The sequence below is a fragment of the Sinohyriopsis cumingii genome, chromosome 3 (genome assembly GCF_028554795.1).
Source record: "Sinohyriopsis cumingii isolate HCF-2022 chromosome 3, ASM2855479v2, whole genome shotgun sequence".
NCBI classification, from domain to species: Eukaryota; Metazoa; Mollusca; class Bivalvia; order Unionida; family Unionidae; genus Sinohyriopsis; species Sinohyriopsis cumingii.
In genome coordinates this window covers 40373551-40398902 of record NC_142963.1, presented here as the reverse complement: position 1 = coordinate 40398902, position 25352 = coordinate 40373551, and the positions used below count along the sequence as shown (strand labels likewise).

Genomic DNA, 25352 nt, shown 5'->3' with positions numbered 1-25352 from the left:
CGTCTGTTATATAATGTAGCTAGCCTAGATCCGTAACATTGTATCAACGCTGAATGTGCCAAAGCAGCTGGTATGTGGCGGTCGAGGAAACATCTGTTTTAGTTTATTCAAAAACAAATTTAAACAACCACAACGTAAAGAACCTCTTACGCGATTGTACATGATTTTGTCTACAAATCAAAAGTGCTGGCGTCTGCGTCCATTGTTTGTTTACAATAGAAAGTAGTTCCATTATGCACGTGAATGCTACATGTGCATTGTCGAGCGAGTTCAGTGTCGGGTAACAGGGAAAAATGAACATATAATAATATCATTTCTTTGACAAATTCAGCATTTTCTGGGACATGAACACTTATCGTTTTAACATGCTAGTTACTCCAACATGACAGATTGATTTAACTTGCATATTAGATAGTTTAACTTGCATATTAGATAGTCAGGACCCTCAAAAAAAAATGCAAAAAATAAAATCCAAATTAATTTTGAAGTGCCAACAAAAGTCGTCAACATAATAGCTTCGAAAACATACATCACAAAACCCCAGTAACCAAACGTAATGTATCAAGGCCAATTTCAATATGAAATAGTGTCAGTAAATTGTTTCCATTAATTGTTTTAGGGTGAACATTCAAAAACCCACTTCTTAATTCTATATAGAGAACTCGTCAGATTTGTCTCTCACTAGTTCGAACATCATGTTGTAAAATATATGTCCTCGTTCTGATAAACTATAAGCTCGACAAGAGAAATTCAGCGCTTCGGTGAGTACTGTCGGCAAAAGACTTCTGGCAGAAATCACAGGGAGAAATCCAAAACAATCGTGTTTTCAGCTGTTCTTTTCTTTGTACATGTGAACCATTTGATACATTGTAGGTAGTCCATATGTCTTTTAACTTAAACAAATATTTTGTCTAGTAGTCGATTTAATTATTGAATAATCCATGACAGAGAGTGTGTTGAATTTTTTCTTTATTTAGGCTAATAACCATTTGTTACCGTAGTTATCGTATAAAACTGTATATTTATTAAGGAAGCTATATATTACTTTGTTTATTAACTGCTAGTGTTCAGAATAACAAAAACAATATCATGAACAATTAAAGATATAAGATGTTTGTCGTAATAGTGACATAGGTCGCCGAACAAAATTTCTTTCTAACTTAATGAAAAACAACTCGGTCAGTCTGTATTTTATACAGAATGTTATACTATGTCAAGAAAGACTTGTCTGCAATTGTATGTGCCATTTCTAAACAGATTACAATAAATCAAATTTTGTTGTAAGAATTAGATTATAATAAAGAAAAGGTTAAATTTACCATTCTTACAAACCTAATTTCTTTTTTATGCCCCGTAAAGGTCTTTATGTTTGGTGAAGACTGACAAATACCCTTCATCTCTGTCAATTATGTGTTGGCACGAACGTTTAGCTCTTGAAGGGGGACAAATGGTCGGAACGCCTAGATCTAATTTCTGAAACTCCTTCGCGTCTGTCAAATTTACCGGATAACTTCTAACTGATAAGTTTTAATTAAAATGCGAATGAATCCGAAGAATTTTCTTTGAATTTGTGATTTTCTTCACCAGTGATTAACTCAGAGATTTAGCTTTCATTGCATTAAAATTTCCAGCAGTCATTAATATAATGTGGCGTAGTAATCCTTCTCAAACTACATCCTTTCCACAGGAAACTAGAAACCACTCCCATCGAATATTCAATATAGAAAAAGTGAAAATGTCCATTCAGTGTAAAACAATTTGCTGATTAAATGGGATATCAGTTGAACATCATAACCTCGATTATTGTCGAAAATTCGTGCCAATTTAGTTGAATCACATTGTTTTCCCCAATTAGATATACAAGTCAGCAATATAGCTTGCTAATTTGACACGTCCCAAGAATTTATATGACGATGAAAACAGACGCTCTTTTAATATGAACAATATTCAGAGAGGTAATTGTTTCAAGAATAGAAAAAAGAGTGGTCGTTTGTATACGTAATGCTAAGCTCTGCACTATACCGCTAACTTTCCAAAATATTAGTTCATTGGAAATCGCTATCATGTAACGTTCAGTCTTTGTTCGTGACAACTTTGTATAGAAATAATAAGCCCCATTGATACTCTAAAATGATCAAACTCTATTTCTTTCTTAAAAAGACTTCGATGGAGAATGTCTACCTTGCCATATTTCGATCGCTATTCCAGAAATGTACATGATTGTTAATTTGTCATGTTTAAATTCTTTAAACAGGAGAGACAAGTAATGGGCATGAGTGATAAAGACACATGCCAGGATTACGATTTCTCAGAAATACGTTTAGCAAAATCATAAAGCCTAGTTGATCGTATAATCATTACTGCATTTTTAGTAACAGCGTAACTTGACGATGTTTATCTTTAAAAAATGTACACCCTGTTTCGACTTGCTGAAAGACTATTAAGATTGTAAACAGACTTTTCGGTTATCATTCAAAAATTTTTTTATCTGATAATTAGGATTTTAGAAGCCTTGTTGAGGACCAGACACTTGACAAATTAGCAATCCATGCCAGTCTTGGACGATGATTAGTTTTTCAAGTACAACAATCTTCAGTATTTCATTTAATATGTATAACAATCAGAGAAATGCAACCGAAGGTATTTACATGACGTTCCTGCATAAAATCATTACTTAAATAAATATCTCCTTGTAATCTGTGTATCTCAAAGCAAACAATCATTCAAAGCATTTTTGGTGGGTAATGTTTAAGCGCTTTTCGAGCTTTGAGAAACAAAACGGTTCAAATCTAGTGATCAATTCTTCCAAAGGTCTCATCGGAACTTTATTAAGGGTTGGCCGCTTCTTAAAAGGTTAACGTTTCTGTATTTCAGATATAAACACTTTCGGAGCAATAACGAAAGGCAGTTAACACTGTTATACATTTTATTGTATTAATAAACATATAATTATAATGTTTGTATACGACCATTTATTTATTTCTATTAGTAAACTATTCAAAACCACATTCTTGCAAAAATATGCATGCCACCTCTCTTGTGCCGTTGACATAATCATATTCACCTTTGTTCATTCTCTGAAACGGAACAAATTTCAGAAGTATTATAGCCTATATCTGCATTGGTGCAATGAAATGGCTGAAGATAGGCGAGGGGTCATAAGTATTGCAGTGAAAAGTAGCCACGTATGAAACAAGGTAGTTGTAGTTCTTGCTGCAACTTTTATTATTGTTGTGTTTATTGCTAATAATTTGACAATAAATTATCCTAGATATAATCTACCACTGCATTATTTTACATATAGAAATCGATAGTGCCTTTGGTCAAACTTTGTAGGTCAATACCAACTAAGTTGACATTTTATCATCCGGATTCATACCAGTAATGTATGCAGTCCTCTGTTTTGACGTGGTACTTCAATTGGATTCATAGTCATGTACACTTTTGTAAATTAAACATTGTTTGTGTTTATTGATTGTCTTAATTTGTTCTGTTTTGTAATGTTGACTTGGATAAACAAAACTCTGTACGAGTTGAAAACGCTCAAGCAAGTTTTAAAAAATACCTCTGTGTCATTTGTTGTCTATTTGTATATATGTATATATATATATATATATATATATATATATATATATATATATATATATATATATATAAGATTACTTAAGATTTACTAAAGCCAGCTGTGTATTAACCGAGTGAATAAACTCCTCACATCCCCGAGTGTATCCGCTACAAAATGTAGTTCTATGCTTTTTGTGGCTATTCCCAATCACCGTTACATATTGATAACTCGATTGTTTTCAGTTTTTAGTTTCTATTTTTGTTCACATTGATTAAAGCAACATAATGCACATGTATGATTTAAACATGAAAGATGGTTTTAATGATGAAAGTAGAGCAATACACACGCTTGATTAGCAACGCCATTCGTACGAGCGCAAGGGAATTCATGTGGAATAGAAACTAAGTGAAATGACGAACCAACAAGAGGTAATTAAAATACTTTAATATATTTACAGTTGATCAAAGTCATTATACTGCTTTAGTAACAGTACCACTGACAATAAAACTCAGCCGATTTGACTTTAAAATTATCTCTCTCCGGTTTGACTTGAAACTATCTCTCTCTCTCTCTCTCTCTCTCTCTCTCTCACACACACACACACACACACACACACACATCATTTGATCGGTTGACATAACTTTCGTGTGATGACACAAACAATAATACAGTCTTCATTTCATAGATTTTAGACCGTATCTTGCTCTCTTTTTGCGATGGTCCTGAGAGAGAGAGAGAGAGAGAGAGAGAGAGAGAGAGAGAGAGATCGGCCTTTTATACATTTTCATATTTAATTAATAATAATCTATTTTTAGAACATTATAATATGTTTATTGTTGTTGTGGGGTTTAACGCCATTTTTCAGCTATACATGGCGGCCAGTATTAATGGTGGAGGAAGAACCCGGGAAAACCCAGGAAAAAACCACCGACCCAGGTGAAGCTCCTGGGAAGCTTTCTCACATAACCACATTGGCCGAATCTGAATCTCGAACTGGCGCAGCCAGAGGTGAGATGACAGTGATCCGAAACGGAAAACGCTTTAGACCACTAGGCCACTCGTGACCCCGGTAAAATGTTAAGAAACAACAACAATAACAAAACACTAAATACGTCACAGTATGTGTCCCACGTAACTGAGAAATTTACCGTATAATTTCGACACGGTTTGCATCTTTGATAAACACTCTTTATAAATCCCAAGGAAAGTGCACACATATCATTACGACGAACCATATTTTTGTAAGTTACTTGGTGTAATTTTTATTTAAAGATTTTAATACAGCCCAAGTTCATTTTCTCTCTCACACCACATTTCTGCGTAAATGGTCCTCTACATTAGAGGGGAGGCCGGAACCGAAAGCAGAAATAATTGCGAAGAAAATACGTACTTTATAAATTCATTTAGTATTGGTATCTCAAATTGCTTTATACCAACACTTTAAAAGCTATGTTATATATATATATATATATATATATATATATATATATATATATATATATATATATATATATATATATATATATATATATATATATATATATATATATATTTAGAGACAGACAGACAGACAGACAGAGAGACAGAGAATCTTTCCATTATGACGTTTATTGAATTTTTCCCACGATATTTACTGTGTCTATTATCCTTTTTCATACCCGGTTACTTTTCGAATCTTCCTATGTGAGAAAGTTACTGATCGAAGTTTCCTTTTTTAGAAAGTTATTGATCGAAGTTTCATAATTGTCAGGACGAGATTTAATGCAACCAAATGGGTTGACGGTGATACTTACGACCCCGTGCGAATTTCCATTGCGTTGGGAGGGGGTGTCCCCGCATTTTTGTTCGACCTTCTTCGTTGCCTTATATCCTGTCCCAAGCATACATACATAGAAAACAAGAATAAAAGAAAATGAGAGAATAAAGTATTTAAATTCTTTGATTACCTGACTTTATTTTATATTGTAACTCGTTCTCAGTATTACTTCAATGAAAATAGCGTCACTAGATCGAGACTCGAAGGTGTGTGTGTGTGTGTGTGTGTGATTTGGATTGTTTAACGTAGCTTTAACAATTTTTCAGTAATATCGCTACGATATCTTTAGTGGGCAGTTTACAGAGACGTATAACACTGAGGCATCATTCCACAGAAAAGCAGCATTATGCTACTCACAGTCACATTATCCTGACACAAGGCCGGCCAGTCCTAACATTAACCTCTTAGTGCTGAGCGCCAAGCGAGGCTGCTGCTCGTAACATTTTTATAAGTCTTTGGTATGACTCATTGGGGGTTCAAACCCGGTGACCTCACGCATCTGAAGCGCGCGGTCTAACCACTTAGGGCACTGGAGCGGCCCAAAGATTCGAAGGTAGTGTTTGTTCACTCAAAGTCTTATAATAAAAACTCAAATTATTGGTACAATCGGCAAACGAAGCTGTTGTGATTGTCACTTTTTCAAACTAAACTCGGACAGCTTCACGAATGACTTAAACAAAAGTCAATATCTTTCTCGCTTGCGGTGCGACAACTACATCTATGGAACACATACTCGATTTCGAGGGCATCCCTATGTGTAACCAGTACATTATTTTAGTAAAAATATATCGCATGAGATATATTCACACAAAATGTGATAACGGCGCAAATTCGAAACGGTTTCATAACCTTTCGAGCTACACAAGCTCTTTGTCAGGGGAAAACAAAACCACTTACATATTCTAATCTACGAGCACTTCAGAACTCTAACATGCTAGAATCACTATGGGCAAGTTATAACAAGAGATATAAGAAAACGAAGTTGTGCAGCAATAATAAATGAGCGGGTTCTTCTGTCGATCACATAGCGAACCAGTGTTATTTTAATTACAATGTATTAACAAAGGACGGAGACACAGCGGGGCGAGCGATCAACGAAATCGATATAGATTTACTAAGAAATTATATCCCGTTTTTCATTATGCAAGTTAGTTTTGAAGGAAAGATGTTAAGATAGTATGTGTTGGGATAATGACAAGAACTACAATGATAATAATAGTAATAATAATAATAATAATAATAATAATAAGAAGAAGAAGAAGAAGAAGAAGAAGACGAACAAGAAGAAGAAGAAGAAGAAGAAGAAAGACAATAAATCATAACATATGTAATGGTCTGGGTAGATCTTAGCGAAACATTGTGATGGGTGAAAAACTTATGATTGGCTGTAATTTGTATAAGACTGCAACGTGAAGGTAGATTGTTTTCCATCTAGGCCTGGTGAGAATCATTAGGTATAGAGAATAGGTCAGTTTCTATGCTATCTTCCAGAACGGTAGATTGAGAATCTAAAAGGATTCTAAACATATTCGATGAATCCGACGTAAAATTAGTCGTGAAAGTTACTAAATTTTATAGTCGAGAATTAAAGTTTTATTAACTACATACTTGAGTTTTTCCTGATCTTAAGTCTAGCAAGTAGTTTATCGTCCCTACCACCATTTGACAATTAGATGGATGTGTGTCCTCTTTTCCTCTAAATAGATTATGTTTACGTCAAAATCCATTTGCTTCTTAGCACATATGTATGTAGCTGACAGACTCAAAATTTAAATTCTTAACAAGCCACTGTTTGTAGACTCGCTCAACGAAGGTGAATTACAAGGAAATAATTACAGTTCATTTAATGATTTTATATTATGACAGTAAAGTTTTGAAGGTACTGGCCGCCGCGTAGCTTTAACATGCAAAGGCCATCAATAGGGTGATAATAAAACTTGTATAATTGTTAGTAATGCGTGCGTGTACTAGCCTCTTTGAGTAACTTAATGCAAAATAAATCAATATTATTTTAATATTATAATTCCCTACAGCACTTTGACATAATCCTCCTTAATCACGTCAAATCAAGACATCCGTACAGTGGAAGAAAACAAAACTAGTGCAGATGCATGACCGACGACCAAGTTAGTTGCAAGACAAAACTATTTCATATCGTTTTTCACAACTGACAACAAATTAGTTAAATCAACATGAGGGTGTATTATAGTTATGAAAATAGTTTTGCATGTGCATCCTACATTATTGTCCACTTCTTTAAACGAGGTCAGACTGTATCATATTATACCCCAGTTCATGTTTAAATGAAAAGAAATTCAACAAATTAAGACTAAATTATTCCACACATTGTATTTCTGTGCTAATGGTAAGACTATAAAGCATTTCAAAGTAGGTAATATTGGTATCTGTGTCAACGAGGATTCATTGTAAAACATATTTAAGGAGCACGTGTCTTTAGCTACTACAAGAGTAAGATAATAAAAGCTTGTGAATTTAAAAAGAAAAATTAAAAACGAAATGCAGCTTATATATATATATATATATATATATATATATATATATATATATATATATATATATATATATATAGTATGCGCAGTTTTATAGTTTGGATATGACCAGGTGTTACAATATCACTTAATATGATTCCGACTGGTTGAAATAACTCTTTAAATTCTTACGCAATATTCTCTTTTATTGTTGGGCAGAGTCAGTTGGAAATTGTCCGTGACACCGTCTTCTGGAACATTTTGTTTACACAATAACTGTGAACATTTTGAAGGCCGTTTTTCAACTCGACTCCCGAAAGGGAATTAGGGAGAAATGGTCACGTCTGTCGGAATATGGCTAATTTACCCCCAACGGGGGCTAGTTTCGTCAGGTATATCATCTCATGCTATGAAAATTGGCATAACGCTTCAAGATAAGAACAAACAAAATAAGAACAACAACAGACAGGACATTCTTCATTCGATAGCGGGTGTGGTGGTCCGGGTGGGATGTATACCTGTAACATAGAATCAACCCTACATACAAGCGTGGTTTAAATATTTACTTATATAAATATCAAAATAAACTCACTCCTATTCACAGATGAATGTTGACATAAACCAGTTTCAAAACTGACAGAGCTCTATCCAACAACAACATATTTACACAGTAAAGAAGTGATTGAATTCCGACTCGAAGTAAAATTGTTTATGTCATCTGTAGTCTACTGTTCCAAATCATATAATAAAAATAATCGATCACAAATACAGGTAAGTAAATATGGGAATTTCAGCATCCGGTTATCATACTTTCATATGACTATTCAACAACTGAATGTTTAATTGTGAAACTGCCACTTTAATGTAAATATGGATCGTTTACTGTAACCTAACCAGTACTGTATCAAACAATGTGTCATCATACTCATTAGACATTCCGTGTTAAAAATGGTTTTGTCTTTGTAAACTGTTCTGTTTATTCGGAAGGAGACATGTTCTTAGATATAAAAAATGTTCATACTTGTTCCGCTTCGTTTTGGACTATGTTTTATGCACAACAAATGAAAGGCAGTCGTTTGATTTTACAATTTAAACAAACCAGTTTTTTACAATATCATGTAGGGTAGAGAGTGTTGTTTCCAGTCCGACCTAAGGTGGGTCGGAGCGCATAAAGAATGATGAGTTGGTGGAGCTTGCCAGCCGCTGTTCTCCTTCGGACGTAAAATTGTCTTTGTTGAAACAAGGAATTAAAAATATTTTGGTCAAGTAATTGGTTGAAAGGGAACTTTTTGAAGTAAGTGCTTAAGGAATAATTAGTAAGTATGTATCTAGTTCTGAAATTAAATTAAGATTATTAAAATTAAATATTCAGAAGGAAATAATATTAAGAAACAACTTCAGCTTCAAAAGCAAAGAATAGAAATAGAAATGAAAATACCAATGCAGAAAGCAGATGGAGAAAGAAAAAATAAAAAAGAAGGAAGAAAGGGAATAGCGGACTATGACAGTGCATATGCAATTGCAAAAAGAAGAAAAATATATAGAAATGCAATTAGAATTTGAAGAATTAGAACTGGCAAGGAGAAAGCACTCCACTCATGAAAGTTGAGTTTTTGATGTTGCCAAAAATGTTAGGTTAAAACCCCTTTGAAAGAAAAAGATGATGATAAATAATTTCCGTATTTTCAAAAACCAACTGAAAATTTACAAATGGCCAAGAACGTACTTGACTTTGCTGTAAAATATTGGCGAGCTGGCGTTTGAAATTTTAGTTGATATTTGTTATTCGTTTTGCGCGGGAACAAAGTGAATAATTCAAACTTAGCAACATAATTTTAAAGTTACAATATATTTAATATAAGTAGCCTCATACTCATCTCAGTACTGATATCATTTTGATAAAACCAGGGGTTCGTACATTTTTAACTATCTATGTTCTTTGTATAGTAACTCGACATTAAAACTGAATTTTAAATATGTATGCATTACACTTAGAAGAACAGCCAATTGTGCTTTTAATAATTTTGCAACATACATACACACAAGCATACATACATATATATATATATATATATATATATATATATATATATATATATATATATATATATATATATATATATATATATATATATATATATATATATATATGTGCGTTAGGTCACGTATATAGGTATATTGAAATATTGCACACACACACACACACACACACACACACATATATATATATATATATATATATATATATATATATATATATATATATATATATATATATATATATATATATATATATGGAGTAACGTATCTCTTTTTTTTTCCGAAGAATGGTTCATGATTGTATCTATATTATGTGTAGATTTTATTCATCACTTTTAATTGTAATCATCATCCGTAGTCAGTGTAGTGATTTTTTTTTTCTCGGGTATAAAATTCTACTTTAAGGTATTACGAGTTGAGATTGCGTAGGATCTATAAATAGATATTGTCAGGTTTCTAAAAATAAAACCTGTTCGCAAATTTGGTGTAATTTCTCACTGGTTGGAGTGTTTAGGTCAGGTGGGTTCTTAGTAAAATTAAGGTCTTTTCCATTGGATGTGTTAGGTCTATGAATAAGTGTATTGAAATATTAAATTGATTAGTATGATCTGATACGTGGGGTATATTGCGATATATAGTCGTCGTGGACTCTTGAAGGTGTATATAACGTAAGAACAGAGCAATTAGATTCATTCCTATTTTGGATTCATTCTTACTTTTATTTCATATGCTGAATAAGTCTGCAGATGTTTTTAATGATGTGTTTAGATAATTTGAAAGGAAACATTTGTTAGGATTATTCTTTGAAAAAAGAAAGTTCTCATTGGAGTATAGTATTTTTCTGGAATATTGTTAATTATTCAAATGAGTTCTGTACAACACATTTTTGACACTTCAGGATTGTTGACTGACCAGTATATTCGTGGGTCTGAAATTTATACGGAACTTTTCATTTTCTTGGACTATACTAACTTTTCAGGATTTTTTTTTTTTTTTGGATTAATTTCTATAGTACTGTAAGTTGCTCTTATATTTTCATTTTATAGCATCGATGATTAGATTATTTGTAAAGTTTTACAAAACTTGCTGGTTTCGCTTGTTATGTTATTTACTTTATGGCCATATGTGTATGTCTGTCTTAAAGAAAATCAGATTTACAACAGTGTAAATAAGGCAGGAAACTAATCGAAGCTTTTTCGGAATATAACCATTTTTGTTTCTTAAATTCACCAACAGTAGAAATAAGAATTGCATTCACAAGAATAGGGCAAACACGAAAAAATAATTACTTTGCCAAATCAGCATGATCTTTTAAAGCAATTAAAACAATGAGTAAGTTTGTACGGCGCTATTAATTAATATACGTCTTTAAAGGATGCTCCTTTTTACTTTTGTTTCTTCGAGAATGGAATTTGTAGATTTCGAAAACGTTAGGTCTAGAATCACACCAAATGAGTATTCTTGAGGAACACAGCTTTTATAATCTACTGCAATCGGGATGAATGTTTATCTGACATGTGATTTATAAACTAATCTACTGGATGGTACCGATGTCGTTCTTCTTCATATCTTTTACTGGCGTCTCGATGTATGGACTGCATCATGTAATTAACTGACGAACAAGTTAAAAGCTGAAAAACAACTGCAATGAAGGAAATTTATATTGAATGCCGTATGCCAAACGTACCAAACACCAGTTCAACTTGCAACGCTATTTCACTCGCAGATTTTTCATATGTTACCAATACCATGGTGGTGTTATCTTATTTGCTGTTTAGACTTTATTATAGAGGGAAATGTCATAGTATTCGGCGCATGTTTGGAAATATTTCGCATGCTAATATGATTTTTTTAAAAAAAGATTTCATTTTTTGCCAGATGTCCATATCAAGAAACATCAATCAGAGAACTCGGTATATTACCTGTTAGTTTTTCAATTTGCTGACTCTTCTGGTGCCGATATACTTTGATTAGAAAGAAAATTGTGTAAAAATAAGCTATACATTGTATAAATGTATGTGTAGTTGTCTACGTAGTCTGGTATGATTTTTTTTTTCAACAAAAATCCGCCTAAATGTAATGAACACTGAACTGAATTTATTTCAGTTGCGTCCAATCAGACAGCGGAGCGGCATATACTGTTTTCGCTTGCTACGTACGACAAGGGTCAATATGAAATAAATTAGATTTTGAGCCCTTGGCGAGAGAAGATTGGACTCAGTGAGCTTGAGATTTCATAGTTCAAAGTATTTCAAAAGGATAAAGCGTGTACACTGCTGTCAACTTAATCAGGAAGAAACATGTATTGCATTTTTAACTCACGATACATTTAATTATGCAGCAACAAGCCATCACTTAGCCGCACAGAATAAAGTACCGTATGTACTCGCTGACAAGAAGAGTCCAAAGCAACATGCACAGGCCCATGTGTGAGGTCACATAATGCGATCTCAGATCTGGGTCTGAGCTCTTAGTAGGAGTAATTCAGTGAAACAAACAACATAGAATTTGATCTGCGGTCGCATCATGTTACCACAGATCAGGAGCGATGTTATTTACAGTTAAAATCGACTTATAAGCGAATACTGACGGTACTTGTTGTGGAGTGCCATTATTCTCAGCCGTTACTAGTCGCCTATCTATCATACTGACCTTCTGGAACAACTCTGTAAAACAAATCAACGCTATCATGTACCAGGTCGGTGATATTATGCAGGTGAAAACATTCAGTGTTCTCATACTTATTCAACGAAGGTTCTTCTTTTCAAATAAAATCTGGTATAAATTTATACAGTTACTGAAATAGCTGGCGAACGACGCCATCTTTTGATGACTACAGGTTTTTCAACCATTAAGGCCAATACCCAATATAGTGCTAGGATTTTTTTTCCATTTCAAGTTAGAACAACAATTGGAATAAATACCAGTCAAATTGCCTCTTCATATGAAATAATATTGACCACTGATTCTTTAATCTCGGGATGACGTCAATGATAAAATTCTACACTCGTTTTGCATGTAAGATTTCGTCGATCAGGAGATGGATAGCGTGTTGTGGTGAAGTGTTAAGTACAAGCTATATAAACGCACTTCTGCTTGTGTCTGATTAAGTAAATGATCAGGTGTAATATCGTTGATAGGAAATAAATGTAGTCAATTATTCTTCCATTTCTTTAATCATGGTAAAAATTTGTAATCATTCTAGAAGTAATTCTAGATAAAACAAGGAACCTCATTATCTTATTATTACTTTTTAATGTATGAGCTGTTATACTCCAAGGCATATGGTTGTTAACGCTTTTAAAAACCAAACTGAAATGCAAAACTAGCTATCCAAGAATTATGACAATATTACCTGGAATACCCATACAAAGTACAGTTACCTGGAATATCTATACAAAATCCGGTAACCTGGAATACCTATACAAAGTACAGTTACATGGAATATTTATACAACAACCGGTAACCTGGAATATCTATACAAAGTACAGTTACATGGAATATCTATACAAAATCCGGTAACCTGGAATACCTATATGAAATACAGTTTCTTGGTGCTACTTCTTACGCTGATTTTACTTTAGAGAAGGGGTTCTCATCACTTTATTCCTCAAGTTCATTTACGTGATTTTGATTAATAAATGAGGATATGGAAAGTACCGTGAATGTGCAAGACAAATATACAGTTTTGTTCAGAAACAATAAAAAACTGATGTCCATGTTCACTATTAATTTAAATTTGACCGTTAATAATGTGTGAGCTGGAATGGGCAAAAATGTCACAGGCCTATCAGAATGACCCATATGAATTACCTTTTTGTAGAGTGGTCATAAGGGGACTAGTCCGCTTGGTAAAATGGCATAAAATGCACTCATCGTCCGCTTATACTAATTCTAATGATTCCGAATTATCTTGCTCAATTAAGTCGTACAAAGTGCTTGCACATTGGTGTATCTATTTATCCATGCTCTAATATCCCAGTGTAAGGTCAACCAGACAGATCTTCTTGGTCGACCTGTGACAGTAGTTATAACAAATCACCCTACCCATTAAAAGAACACGGCTGCCATTTTACCGGAATATTATATCATGCGCACTGTCATAATGTTCGACGTATTTTGCATAATTTTTGTAGTTTGCAATTAGTCCACTCCGCTTTCTATTTCTATTGCTATTAAACACTACGTTTGAATAAGGTCAAACTTATTTTATTATAAAATCATGCCGTTCTTTGAGAATATTACGCCCCCGCCCCATAAAAAATATTTAATAATAATCATTGCAAATTTGGTTTATCTGATTTGTTTTTAAAAAATTAAGTAATGTATACTCATTATGCATGATTTTTGATGGTGTCAAAAATTGTCCAAATAATTTTCAAACAATCAAGTTGAACGTCAAGGATGCTTAAAATACCAGGGCGACAGTTGTGAGGTAAACATTTTCTAGAAAATATAAAACCGAAAGGAAAACATGGTCCATATTTTGCTTTAATTATCATTAGGAAACTCTGTCATAATATTTTACGCAGCATTTCAAGTCATAGAACTAACTGCAGACCTGGAAATCCTGATTCAAAGAAATAAATTGTGAGTCCTGATTGATGAGATTATTTCGCATTTGACCGAATTCTTAATACACGGAATTTGACCCAGTTTGTAATAAACCAGATTTGACCCAATTTGCAATATGCGGAATTTGACCCAAATCGTCATAAACGGAATATGTATTGCTATTAAAGTTATCTGAGGTATTCAAATTAATGAGTAAACATAAGCATGTGGTTATGCACGAAATGAAACACTTTATAAGTCGATCAAGCGTCTCGTTACTTAACTGTTACATTCCGCTTAACTCTTCGATCGTCAAGCTTTCCATGATTCATTAGATCACCGTCGTGTATTATGTGCTAACTCTCTTGTTCATGTTTCATACTATTTACGTTAACTATTACGTATTTATCAGGACATGCCATCGCTCACTCTGCACATGGATACATTTGTTTCATTAAAGGCAATGATAATTGCGCAGAAAATGGGACTTATTGTATACCATATAAAGTTTCCCAAGGATCAGTATCCGCTTCCTTCTTTTAAAATGTTGACTATGAGTTCTAAAAGTATTCATTGTTTGCTATGTTTTTCATCAGTAATTGCGTAATGCAGTTAAAAGTATCCTTTTCAGTGACGCCAAATCACAGTGTTACGACGTTATGATCATCAACAGCGGCAGGAAGAAGCATTACTAACAAGTTTACTAAAACTTAGCAAATACTTTAATTATCAAAGTTATACAATGGATATGTGAAAGTGACTTCCGGTATTATGAACTGGATCCAAAATAATCATAAATAGTTCTATTATATTCGAAAAACCTAGAATGTTCCGAATGAAGCTCAGATCATCGAATGCACTGGTCTGCCAACAGTCCTGATATTTCAAAAGTACATTGTCCAGAACTCCTTTGAATAATTCACAGTAGTCCCAGTATAAAAATTTAGTCCAATGCATACTTTGCAGTTCCACTGAATAATCCAAACAACGTTTCCTCTTAAATAATTTCTCAGTACTACATTAAATACGTTTGACGACTGTTGTTACAACAAGAACATAAAAAAGACTGATTAAACTGTCCAGCTCCGTTGTTTATGTACAAGGAAAAGGGGTGAAAATGCGTTTTGCTCCTACTAGCTACATGACATTTCGCCAATATCCGAGTAAAAGAACCAACTTGACCTAACCCATCCAAACAGAAATAATTAAATTCTTTAAAGAATCCACCTGACTCAACCAGCCAATGAAAAACAACGCCAAAGTTGTCAACAAGTCATCTTATTCATATTATTTTTAATGGTAGTAAACGCCTACGACTATTTATAGATCCTACGCAATCTTCACTCTTAATGTCTTAAAAAAGAATTTCTTATACCCGTATACAAGAATTAACCATCTAATATCTTGACTATAGACGATCGTTACAATTTACGGTCAACAAAGTTACAAAAATATAAATATACATACCAACAAGAAATACTTCTTAGGTACTCGGATTAAATTATTTTCATCACATTTTTTATTATGACACGATTTACCAATTTCTCTTTATTAGGTTCCTCGCTAATTAGAGATTCTTATTATTCGCTAGATTCTTGTGGTCTCAGCAATTTATAAGCTGAGTGACAGAAAGTAATGTGGTATTTTTTCTTTGATATTTTCTGCAAATAAAGTATTTTAAACATACAACAGATATGTTTATCCATCGTCATGAAGGGGATATGTTTTAAATAGTTGTTGTAAGGTTCAAAAAAGTTATTGAATCTGTGTCACTGCTTCGCAGTGATAAATTAATCACAGTCTTGTCTAACCCTTCTGCACTGTTCTGAACCATCAAATTATAAGAGTCTTCAACGAGTAAATCGGAGGAAAGAAAACTAAATTAGAATATATTGGGTACTGATAGGATTAAAGTGTAGAGGAAGCCTACTAAACATTGTAAATCAATTTAGCGTACGATTGCTAATTGACATCGATACTGATTGAAAATTAACTCTGAGCTATTACTTTTGTTGAAGGGGGGATTTTCTTTCCAGCATCGGAAGAAAAGGAGATTCCTATGAATGATTTTATTATGTGTTAAAAACTATTGGACTGCAACAATGGGATGTCCCCTAAAAGTGTTGGTGACCTAACGGGTGCTTTGCTCTATATATCTAGCATCGGTCAAACCACCTATTATAAAAATGAATCATATTTACAAGCAAAAATTATCCTGAGATCTTAGCCAGTATTGTACTTTCAAGATAATTTCATCAACCATTAGTGTAGCGGAATCAAGCACTTCTTGTCTAGTTTAGTCTTGGTCTATTGCTAGCTTACAACAGGCAGTGTTCGAAATGTGTTGTTCACATATCTGGATCGATGGATCTTTCGATCTCTCGATAGATAGATACATAGATAGATAGATAGATAGACAGATAGACAGATAGATATATAGATAGAGAGACAGACAGACAGATAGACAGATAGATAGATATATAGATATATAGACAGGTATATATATAGATAGATAGATAGATAGATAGATAGATATACCCCATTAAACCGAAAAACTTTTTGCAAATGTGAAAGAAACTTTTTTATAATGGTTTATCTGACGATAAAGGTAGATGTAATGATGACAGCATCAGTGTTTCTGTATGTAATGCACAACATCCAGAAAGCTGTATTTTGTCAAATATAAGTATTGATTGAAGAATTAGAATAACGATATACCTTCCATCCGAAAATCACATCCTGTTACATGAATAAATACAGTTGTTGAACAGAAATTCAGTCATCATCACAAGAAACATCTGAGGAACGCGATGCTTTCGTAACTTAAGTAAGTCCATTAGAATCATGAATGATGCTCCAGAATATTTAAATACATCGTATAGTTGATACTGTTCACAGTTTAAGAGCTTGGCTTGAAGATGGCGTTGAGTGTATATACATAAAATCACAATTAGGTACTAGACCTATCTAAATTGGCTTACCTAAACGTATATGGTTGTTAATATAATAAAAGTGAAGATAAATTCGGGCTGGATGAGATTCCGGTTCAATTGGGATTTCGGTTTTGAATAGTTTCAGTGTGTGTGTGTGTGTGTGTGTGTGTGTAAGTGTGTGTAAGCTTTGGAATCATGGATAACCTTTCATGTCATACTATGAATTATTCCATTAGTTTTGGTGTTAATTTTGTTTTATTCTTCTTATCTGGAAAGTTGGACTATTTAAAAGCTGAAATCTACTAAGTTCTTGAGTCATTTAAATCTGAAAGATTTAGTTTGATATAAGATGTCAAAAAAATCAATACTTAGTAGCGGATAAGTGTTCTATGTCATTTGTTTATCTTATCACGGTAGTAAATGGCAACTTAAACATGTCACATTCATGATCTCAGCAAATTGATGTGAAGTATTAACACATGTTATTTCAAAGAAAATGCCCAACCTATGATTAGTGTAGCCTTTCCGTTTACATCCTACCTCTTGAAAGACAGTAGCTTATTGCATGGTATGCTGATGTTGTAGGTAGCCGTTTCCTTGTTAGACTCCTACATCAGAGATAATAAGATTTGTTCAATTGTTTACTCCATGCCATGTGATCAAATGAAATGAAACAGTTTGCATATCCACTGTTTTGATGTTAAGGAAAAATGAGCTAGACTGAGTGACCATATGAAACTTTAGAGCTGAACTATTTGCTCTGCACAAATCCAACTAGATGAAAATATAGATGTTGCTAAAGGAAATTTCCTTTTGTTATAGATGACTAATATATATCAGAAAATGTCAAAGCAACTGGTGCAGCAACTATCTAAAAAAATGAACAATAACAATGAATAAACTAATAATACAGCAGCAAGCTTAATTACTATTTAGGCACAATTGTCCATATCGTATAGGCTAAATGACGCTTGGGTTGCTTTTCATAGTTTTAAGTGATATTTCTGATCAGTTTGCAAAATTAAAGATCTGTACAGGTACTAATCAAAATATATATAATTGTGCAGGTAGGTGGAAAGAAATGACTATTTATGTATATATATTAAGCACATTCATCTCCAAATTGTTTGGTACAGACTATACTTTCGATGGTTGAATCACATTTTTATTTTGTAGTTGTTCTAAATAAATATTTATCTCTCTCTGTCTCTTTCTCTGTGCAGAGATGAGCTTTTAATAATATCTTTCAATTACACAAGACTGAGAAGGAACAAAACTGTCATAATACCCAAACAGCTCTTCATTTGCACAGCTATAAACACGAATCAATAGTTTATTAGTATTATTCCTAATTTCCTTCAGAATGCCACCTGAAGAACTGTGTTCCATCGAGTGTTGTGTTCTGGCCAAGCCTTAGTCTTCATGTTAGAACCTGAATCGATCTAATTCATAAATAAGGACTGCAGCAGCATTGGTCTCAGAAGTAGCAGTTTGTCAATATTCCTTATCTAAGTCCTCCAACGCCCCATTGACTGTTAACTCTTGGGCAATATGTCAATATTTGCTTCACATGCGGGCTTTATCAGAACAAAATTGCCAGATCTTTGATTTACTTGTGCTATTATTAGAGCAAAGTAGGAAAGGAAATTCGCAATTTGTCAAGTTTATGGATTGTGATAGGTGAGCAGCAAGGAATTTTATTGTCATGGGTGTTTACATTTCTTTGCGAAGTTTCATTCATCTACATGGCGATTATGAGCTTCATTAAGACTGTGAAAAGAAGTTTATGGGCCTGTAGTTCCTTACTTCTAAAGTATGAAGGTGAACACAGTTTTCATTATGGAAAATGAGAGCTTATATAATTTTTTTCTCATCTCGTGTTATTTACTTTTTGACATAATTGCAACAAAAGTCGAAGGTCAGCTTAATAAACTAGCTGGTGAAAATCGCTATTTAGATTCTTAATTGGAAATACTGCATGTAATTTGAAACAGATGCAAATCTTAAAGGTGGAAAAGGGCTACGAACTATTATTTTATACTATTGGTATTTTGTCTTCCGTATATTGAGTTGCACATATTTCAGAGTGATCTGAATAAGCTCCGTAACATTTTTGTTTCAGATCCCGGCGACAAAGACACCTTAAGGCAAAGACTAAATTCAAATCATCATTTCATCAAGAGAAGAGAGTAATTATAATTTTAGAGGTGAATTTGATTTCCGACGTTTGAATCGCCTCTTAAATTTTGTGTTTCACGTTTTGTAAGTCAGTTTAGATAAATACAAAGTTTATTCTTTTATCCGTATTTACTGGATCTGCTTTCATCAGCATGGCAGTGACGCTCCTCAAATAGCCAGCCGAGAACAACAAGAAGCCAGAAGAATAATGACAATTGACGAGGAAGTACCTTTGGAAACAACGTGATTCTGGCATGCAAACAATGCATCGATTTGGTTTTCTAGTATTTCTTGGGATCATAACTCTATGTTGCAGCGGATTAGTGAGGAATATTACCATCGGGTATCTGACTGTTGACAAGACCAAGACTTTTAATAGAAACAAACAAGGACGATCAATTTCAGGAGCAATATCTTTGGCAATTGAGAGGATAAACAATGATACGGAATTGCTGAATGGTTATCATTTAAATCTAAACTGGGGTGATACTCAGGCCGATACCCTTGTGAGTACATTGCTACTAACCAATCAATGGCGAGATGGGGCTGTGGCCTTTATCGGTTTGGAGGATAGTTGCAGTGTTGAAGCAAAGGTTGCAGCATCGTGGAATCTGCCTATGATTTCATATGTAAGTAATTGTTGAATTTCTTCAGTATTAAGTATATATATATATATATATATATATATATATATATATATATATATATATATATATATATATATATATATATATATATACAGGCATTCTGACTGCCGCATATTTCAAACATTGTACGCAATATCACATACATTATGAGGCGCCGTAGCGGATAAAAGCTTTTTTAATTAGAACCTTGCCTTTGAAATTTTAATGTCATATGTCCAGAATTCCAATTTAACGTGATATAATAAAACTGCTTTTTCTTAAAGTTTCATTTTTAGGTCTGGATTTTAGATTGTATCTGTTGAATTAAACAGTAGTGGTTGAAAGATATATTTTCTATATCGAGATTTTAGATCGTGTCGTTTGATTTACACGGCAGTGATTGAAAATTCAATGTCATACGTCCATAATTCCTAATTTACGTATTTTTTTCAAAGAGTTTATGTTGAAAGTTTCATTTCATATGCTGAGTATTTAGATTTCATCTGTTGAATTACACAAAGTTGGTTTAAAAATTTATGTCCAATGTTGAGATTTTAGATTGTATTTTCTGAATTGCACAGCCTTTGTTGAAATTTGAATGTCATATGTCGAGAGTTTCAATTAACATGTTGAATCACATCAATTGTGCTGATAGTTCCATTTCGCATGTTGAGTTTTAGATTGTATCAGTTGAATTACACACAGCGGTGATTGGACATTTTATTGTGTTTGTCAGAATTTTTATTTTAATATAGTGAAATGATGTGTTGGTGTTAAAAGTAACATTCCACAATATCCACTTTAACAATTCAAAATAATATCGAGTATTAAGATACATCATTCGTGTATTTAATTATGATGAACCATTTTATTTCATGCATTTAGAGTTTGAAAGTTACCATTCACAGGTCGAGAATTACTATGATTTTTTTTTTGCTAGAGGTCGCTCTGGTGAACGGACCGGGTTATTTTTAAACAAGGAGGATGCTTCTCGTTGTTGTGAAATTCAACCGATGAAATCTAAATACTCGCCATATGAAATGGACCTTTCATCACGAACAGTTACATTCAACGTGTAAATTATGGATTCTCGATATATGATATTGAAATTTCAACTCCTGCTGTGTAATTCAAAATATACACTGTATAACGTCAACATAGGAAATTTAACTTTAAACCACCACTGTATAATTCAACATATAAAATCTATAATATCGATCTAGAAAATGGAACTTTAAGGACATGCAATTTGATCCAACAGGTGATATGGAAAATTCAACAGCAACTTTCTCATTGGATCAGCTTTTGTCTCTCGCTTACAAGCAGAGTCTAACTGCAAACTGCACAGGTCCAGATCTGATAATGCGCCGGCAGATACGGGTCTGTGCGTTTATTAGGAGTAATCAATATAAGAAACATCAAGGATCCTGACCTGTAGGCGCATTATGCCTCGACAGATCTGTATCTATGCTGCTTGCAGTTTGACTCCTCTTGTAAGCGAGTACATACGGTAAACTTTAAGGCTGACGAAGTCAGTGTTTGCAATACAGTACCATTGATTGTGAAAAACAAATGCGATTATGTTTGCCGACCTTTTATATATATCTGATAATACACACTTAATAAAGTCTCATTCAGCTGGCATGGGAAATTAGAACAAGGTCTGCACCCTCCATTTGCCGACAAACACCTACAAGAAGAGCAATTTCTCAATAATGTTCTTTATTATTTGTCGGCTAGTAACATTTTATCAAATCATGTCTAACGACATGAAAGTACAATCAGATGTGTTGAAACGAAAGTAGTGTAAAGACAGTGTAAATCTCAAGATAAACTATATAACGATTTCATAAACCATATATTTGGCACAAATCAATATACACATTATATTATAGCAAAGGGGATATACTGTTAGCATCTTATTTAGGTTCTAGTTAAGAACCTCGGTAGACTGAAAACGTTTTGAAAAACTAAAACTTGTATCTTTATCCTGTGGAATTTGGGTTTCACCGAACTACTTAAAGCTAGCGTTATGTTTTTGATTTGTGTGTCTTCGCCTGTATGATGATCGATATTGGCTGCTGAAAATTGTTAACTTATCTCAACGGAGCAATCGGACATTATATGCATTGTGAGAATAATTGTGAATTAATTACTATGCTGTTTAACAACATTCGTTGTTCATCTTGCATAATTAGATGATGTTGACAGCTTCTAAAAGGGAATGAAGGAAATATGTTTTTAAAACCAAACACAACTTTCCAATCAAACCGGACAAAACCGAGTATTATATTTCAATCAAAACAAAAGATGCACAGCATAAAACTTCAAGTTTATAGCTGGATAGTTTAGCAAAATAATATTTCTTTATATTGCGCTCATATTTTCGTTTGTACTGCGACTCTATTTGAAAAATGCTCCCTTGATCACAAAGTGTTCAAATTAAAAATATGGCCAAGAAATCCAGTTACATTCATTGACAGTTGAGTATTGTTTTACTTGAGATCTTATATGCTGATTCACTCTGGCTTTGAAATCTTCCACTTTAAAATTGCATGAAATGATATACGCGAGTATTTCTTCGCAATGTTATTTAATACTTAATAGTGAAACCTTTCTCTAAAAATAGTCAATATGTATATTTCTGTTTTCTCTTTGATGACTTTTGCGTCCTAAAATACTGGTAAATACAAAGAGGAAGAAGAAAAAGACCAGACTAATATTATTAACTTATATTTCAGTAATGATGTCTTTCAATGGTCCGTTTAGCATAAACATTATTCCGAAGCAAGAATACATTTGATCTCATTCTCTTTACAACTGTCGAAAGTGGAATGATTTCATGCGTAATTTCTTCATTCAACATTCGATTACTTCAATTTCGAAGTATAATGGAACGAATCAATTATATCTGAAATGTTCTGTCGTTGATATTCATCAAGTACTAGACCAGTTGAATCCTGATTACAAAGCAAGAAATCCAAGGCTCTTTCTTCGAATGAAAACACTTTGATTGCCTTCATTCACAACATTTCTCCAAACACAAGAAAACTTGGGGGACTAAATCGGCATTCAGAAGTGACAGCAATGTTGTTGGGGTACTCATTCTACCCCCACCAATACGTTGCCGTGCGAATTATCATTTTATACATTTTTGTATAAAAATAAGAGCATATGAATTGATCGGTCAAGCGCATACACTAGATCGAAAACCCTACTTTATCCCTTTTTCAACTGTATCTTTCTTTTCTATGCGTCTAGTTACTTTGTATTTATCTGACATATACTTAAGTAACTTAAGTAATTAAATAATTTAACTAAAATGTTTAGTATGATCAAAGATAGTAAAGATATACGATAAATGCAAAATAGCAGTTATTAAAAAATATTTACCACAATGTACATGAATAGCAGTGAGAGCAACGTTAGGAACAGCCTTAAGAACTAAACAAACAATATTGTTTTCACCACAGCTACCACAATCAGCCAATCAATAATAATAATAATAATAATAATAATAATAATAATAATAATTGTGAAAAATATCCTAAGATATGTGGATATCAGTGTTTAGTGAGACGAGGTACAGCGACAGTCATTATAGCGAAGACAATGCATTATTTTGCCTAAACGATAGTTTCTAAAACAAGGAGTTTAAGATCCAGATGGAACCAAATAAAATCTTCCAAGATGGTATTACCAGAGGTCTTCATTGTTTCTCTCTCTCTCTCTTAGTGTTTGCAATATATACAAAATAATGAGTTTTTATGTTCTAATGAATATTAATTTGAGAATGAAACTTCTGTATTGGAAACACAAATCTTCATCTAATAACATTGATTCGACAATGTCATGCCTAAACAGTAAATACATATCATCATGTAATAACATTGATTTTAAATTTGTTATGCCTTTATAGGAAACATGCCATCTACGTCTATTAACATTGATATCATAATGTAATGTCTATGTAGGAGACATTATTTGTGCGTAGTAATATTGATTTGAGTTTGGCATGCCTACAGAGGAAACACGCTATCTTTGCAAATAACATTAAATAGAGCCTTTTATTTTAACAGATGCATTATGACACATAAATAAACTCATCAATTATGTGTGTTCATAATGGAAACAAAAGGATGACTACATTAACGGAAACTATCATTAGGTGCAATTTCCGACTTGAAATACCGAGCAAGCCCTACGCTCTGTTACCATAGCCTATTATGTGCTCATCGGAAATATCTTTTACTCAATTATTAACGTAAGGGATGACTTAAATAAAGAGCTAAGAAAATGGGAAATTCACATCAAAATGACTCTTTATTAACTCGCATATGTTCAAGTCATGGTAAATTAGTGTTTTGTTAAATTGAATATAGTTGTAGCAAACGTACAACACAATTGATGAATTCGTAGCAGAACGCAGTCTCCAGAAACGCGTTTTTCCTTCAATAGACAATATATGCAACGATATTTTAGTTTATAATACTTAATTTTTCTCCTTGGTAAATATCGCCTAAGATCAAATGAACAAGGGAATGATGTGACCGTTACTATCGCGCATATACAGACAATGGCACAAAGAAATCCCATTGGAAGAAATAGGAATGACGTCTGCTGTGTACAAACTGATTTTGTATTATATTAAACTCATTTGATTCCAGTCGAAATCATGTAAGAATATTAAAGTTAAAATTATTGTTTTCTTAATAGATTAAGTATACTCTGAAACAGAAATGATGCATATGTTTATCGGTCACACACTTTCTTGATTTTAACAAATTCGTGCATCTACCTTTGACTGAGTAAAAGCTATTTTAAAAACCTGCAAAACATTGTGTTTTTCATTAACTTATACCAGACATCATTTATAATGACTTACATTAAGCAAGTAATGGATTGCTTTAGTTTCTTTCAAGGAACTTTGAAACTTTGTGGATAAACAAAAGCTATTAGAATAAAAAAGAGAGTAAAGATATTATAATGTACGAGTCCAAAGTTCTGTGCTTATTGAATTAACGCGTTCAACATGCCTAAGTGGTTGGGATGCATGTATCTAACATTTAGTTTTAATAACGTATTAAATAAAATCATATGAACAACGTAACCACTTCTTGCAAAATGTAATAATTTAGAAACAGCGTCAGA

General features: G+C 33.1%; 1 protein-coding gene across 1 annotated transcript in view; it reads left to right on the top strand.

The window, feature by feature from the left end:
- Positions 1–25352, top strand: part of LOC149802746 (receptor-type guanylate cyclase Gyc76C-like) — a 409761-nt gene that overhangs the window by 244590 nt on the left and 139819 nt on the right. Inside the window, exon 4 of the mRNA XM_089951308.1 lies at positions 19520–20204. Coding sequence (XP_089807434.1) covers positions 19830–20204 — 375 coding nt within the window. The 5' untranslated portion in view covers positions 19520–19829. The remainder of the gene's footprint in view (positions 1–19519; positions 20205–25352) is intronic.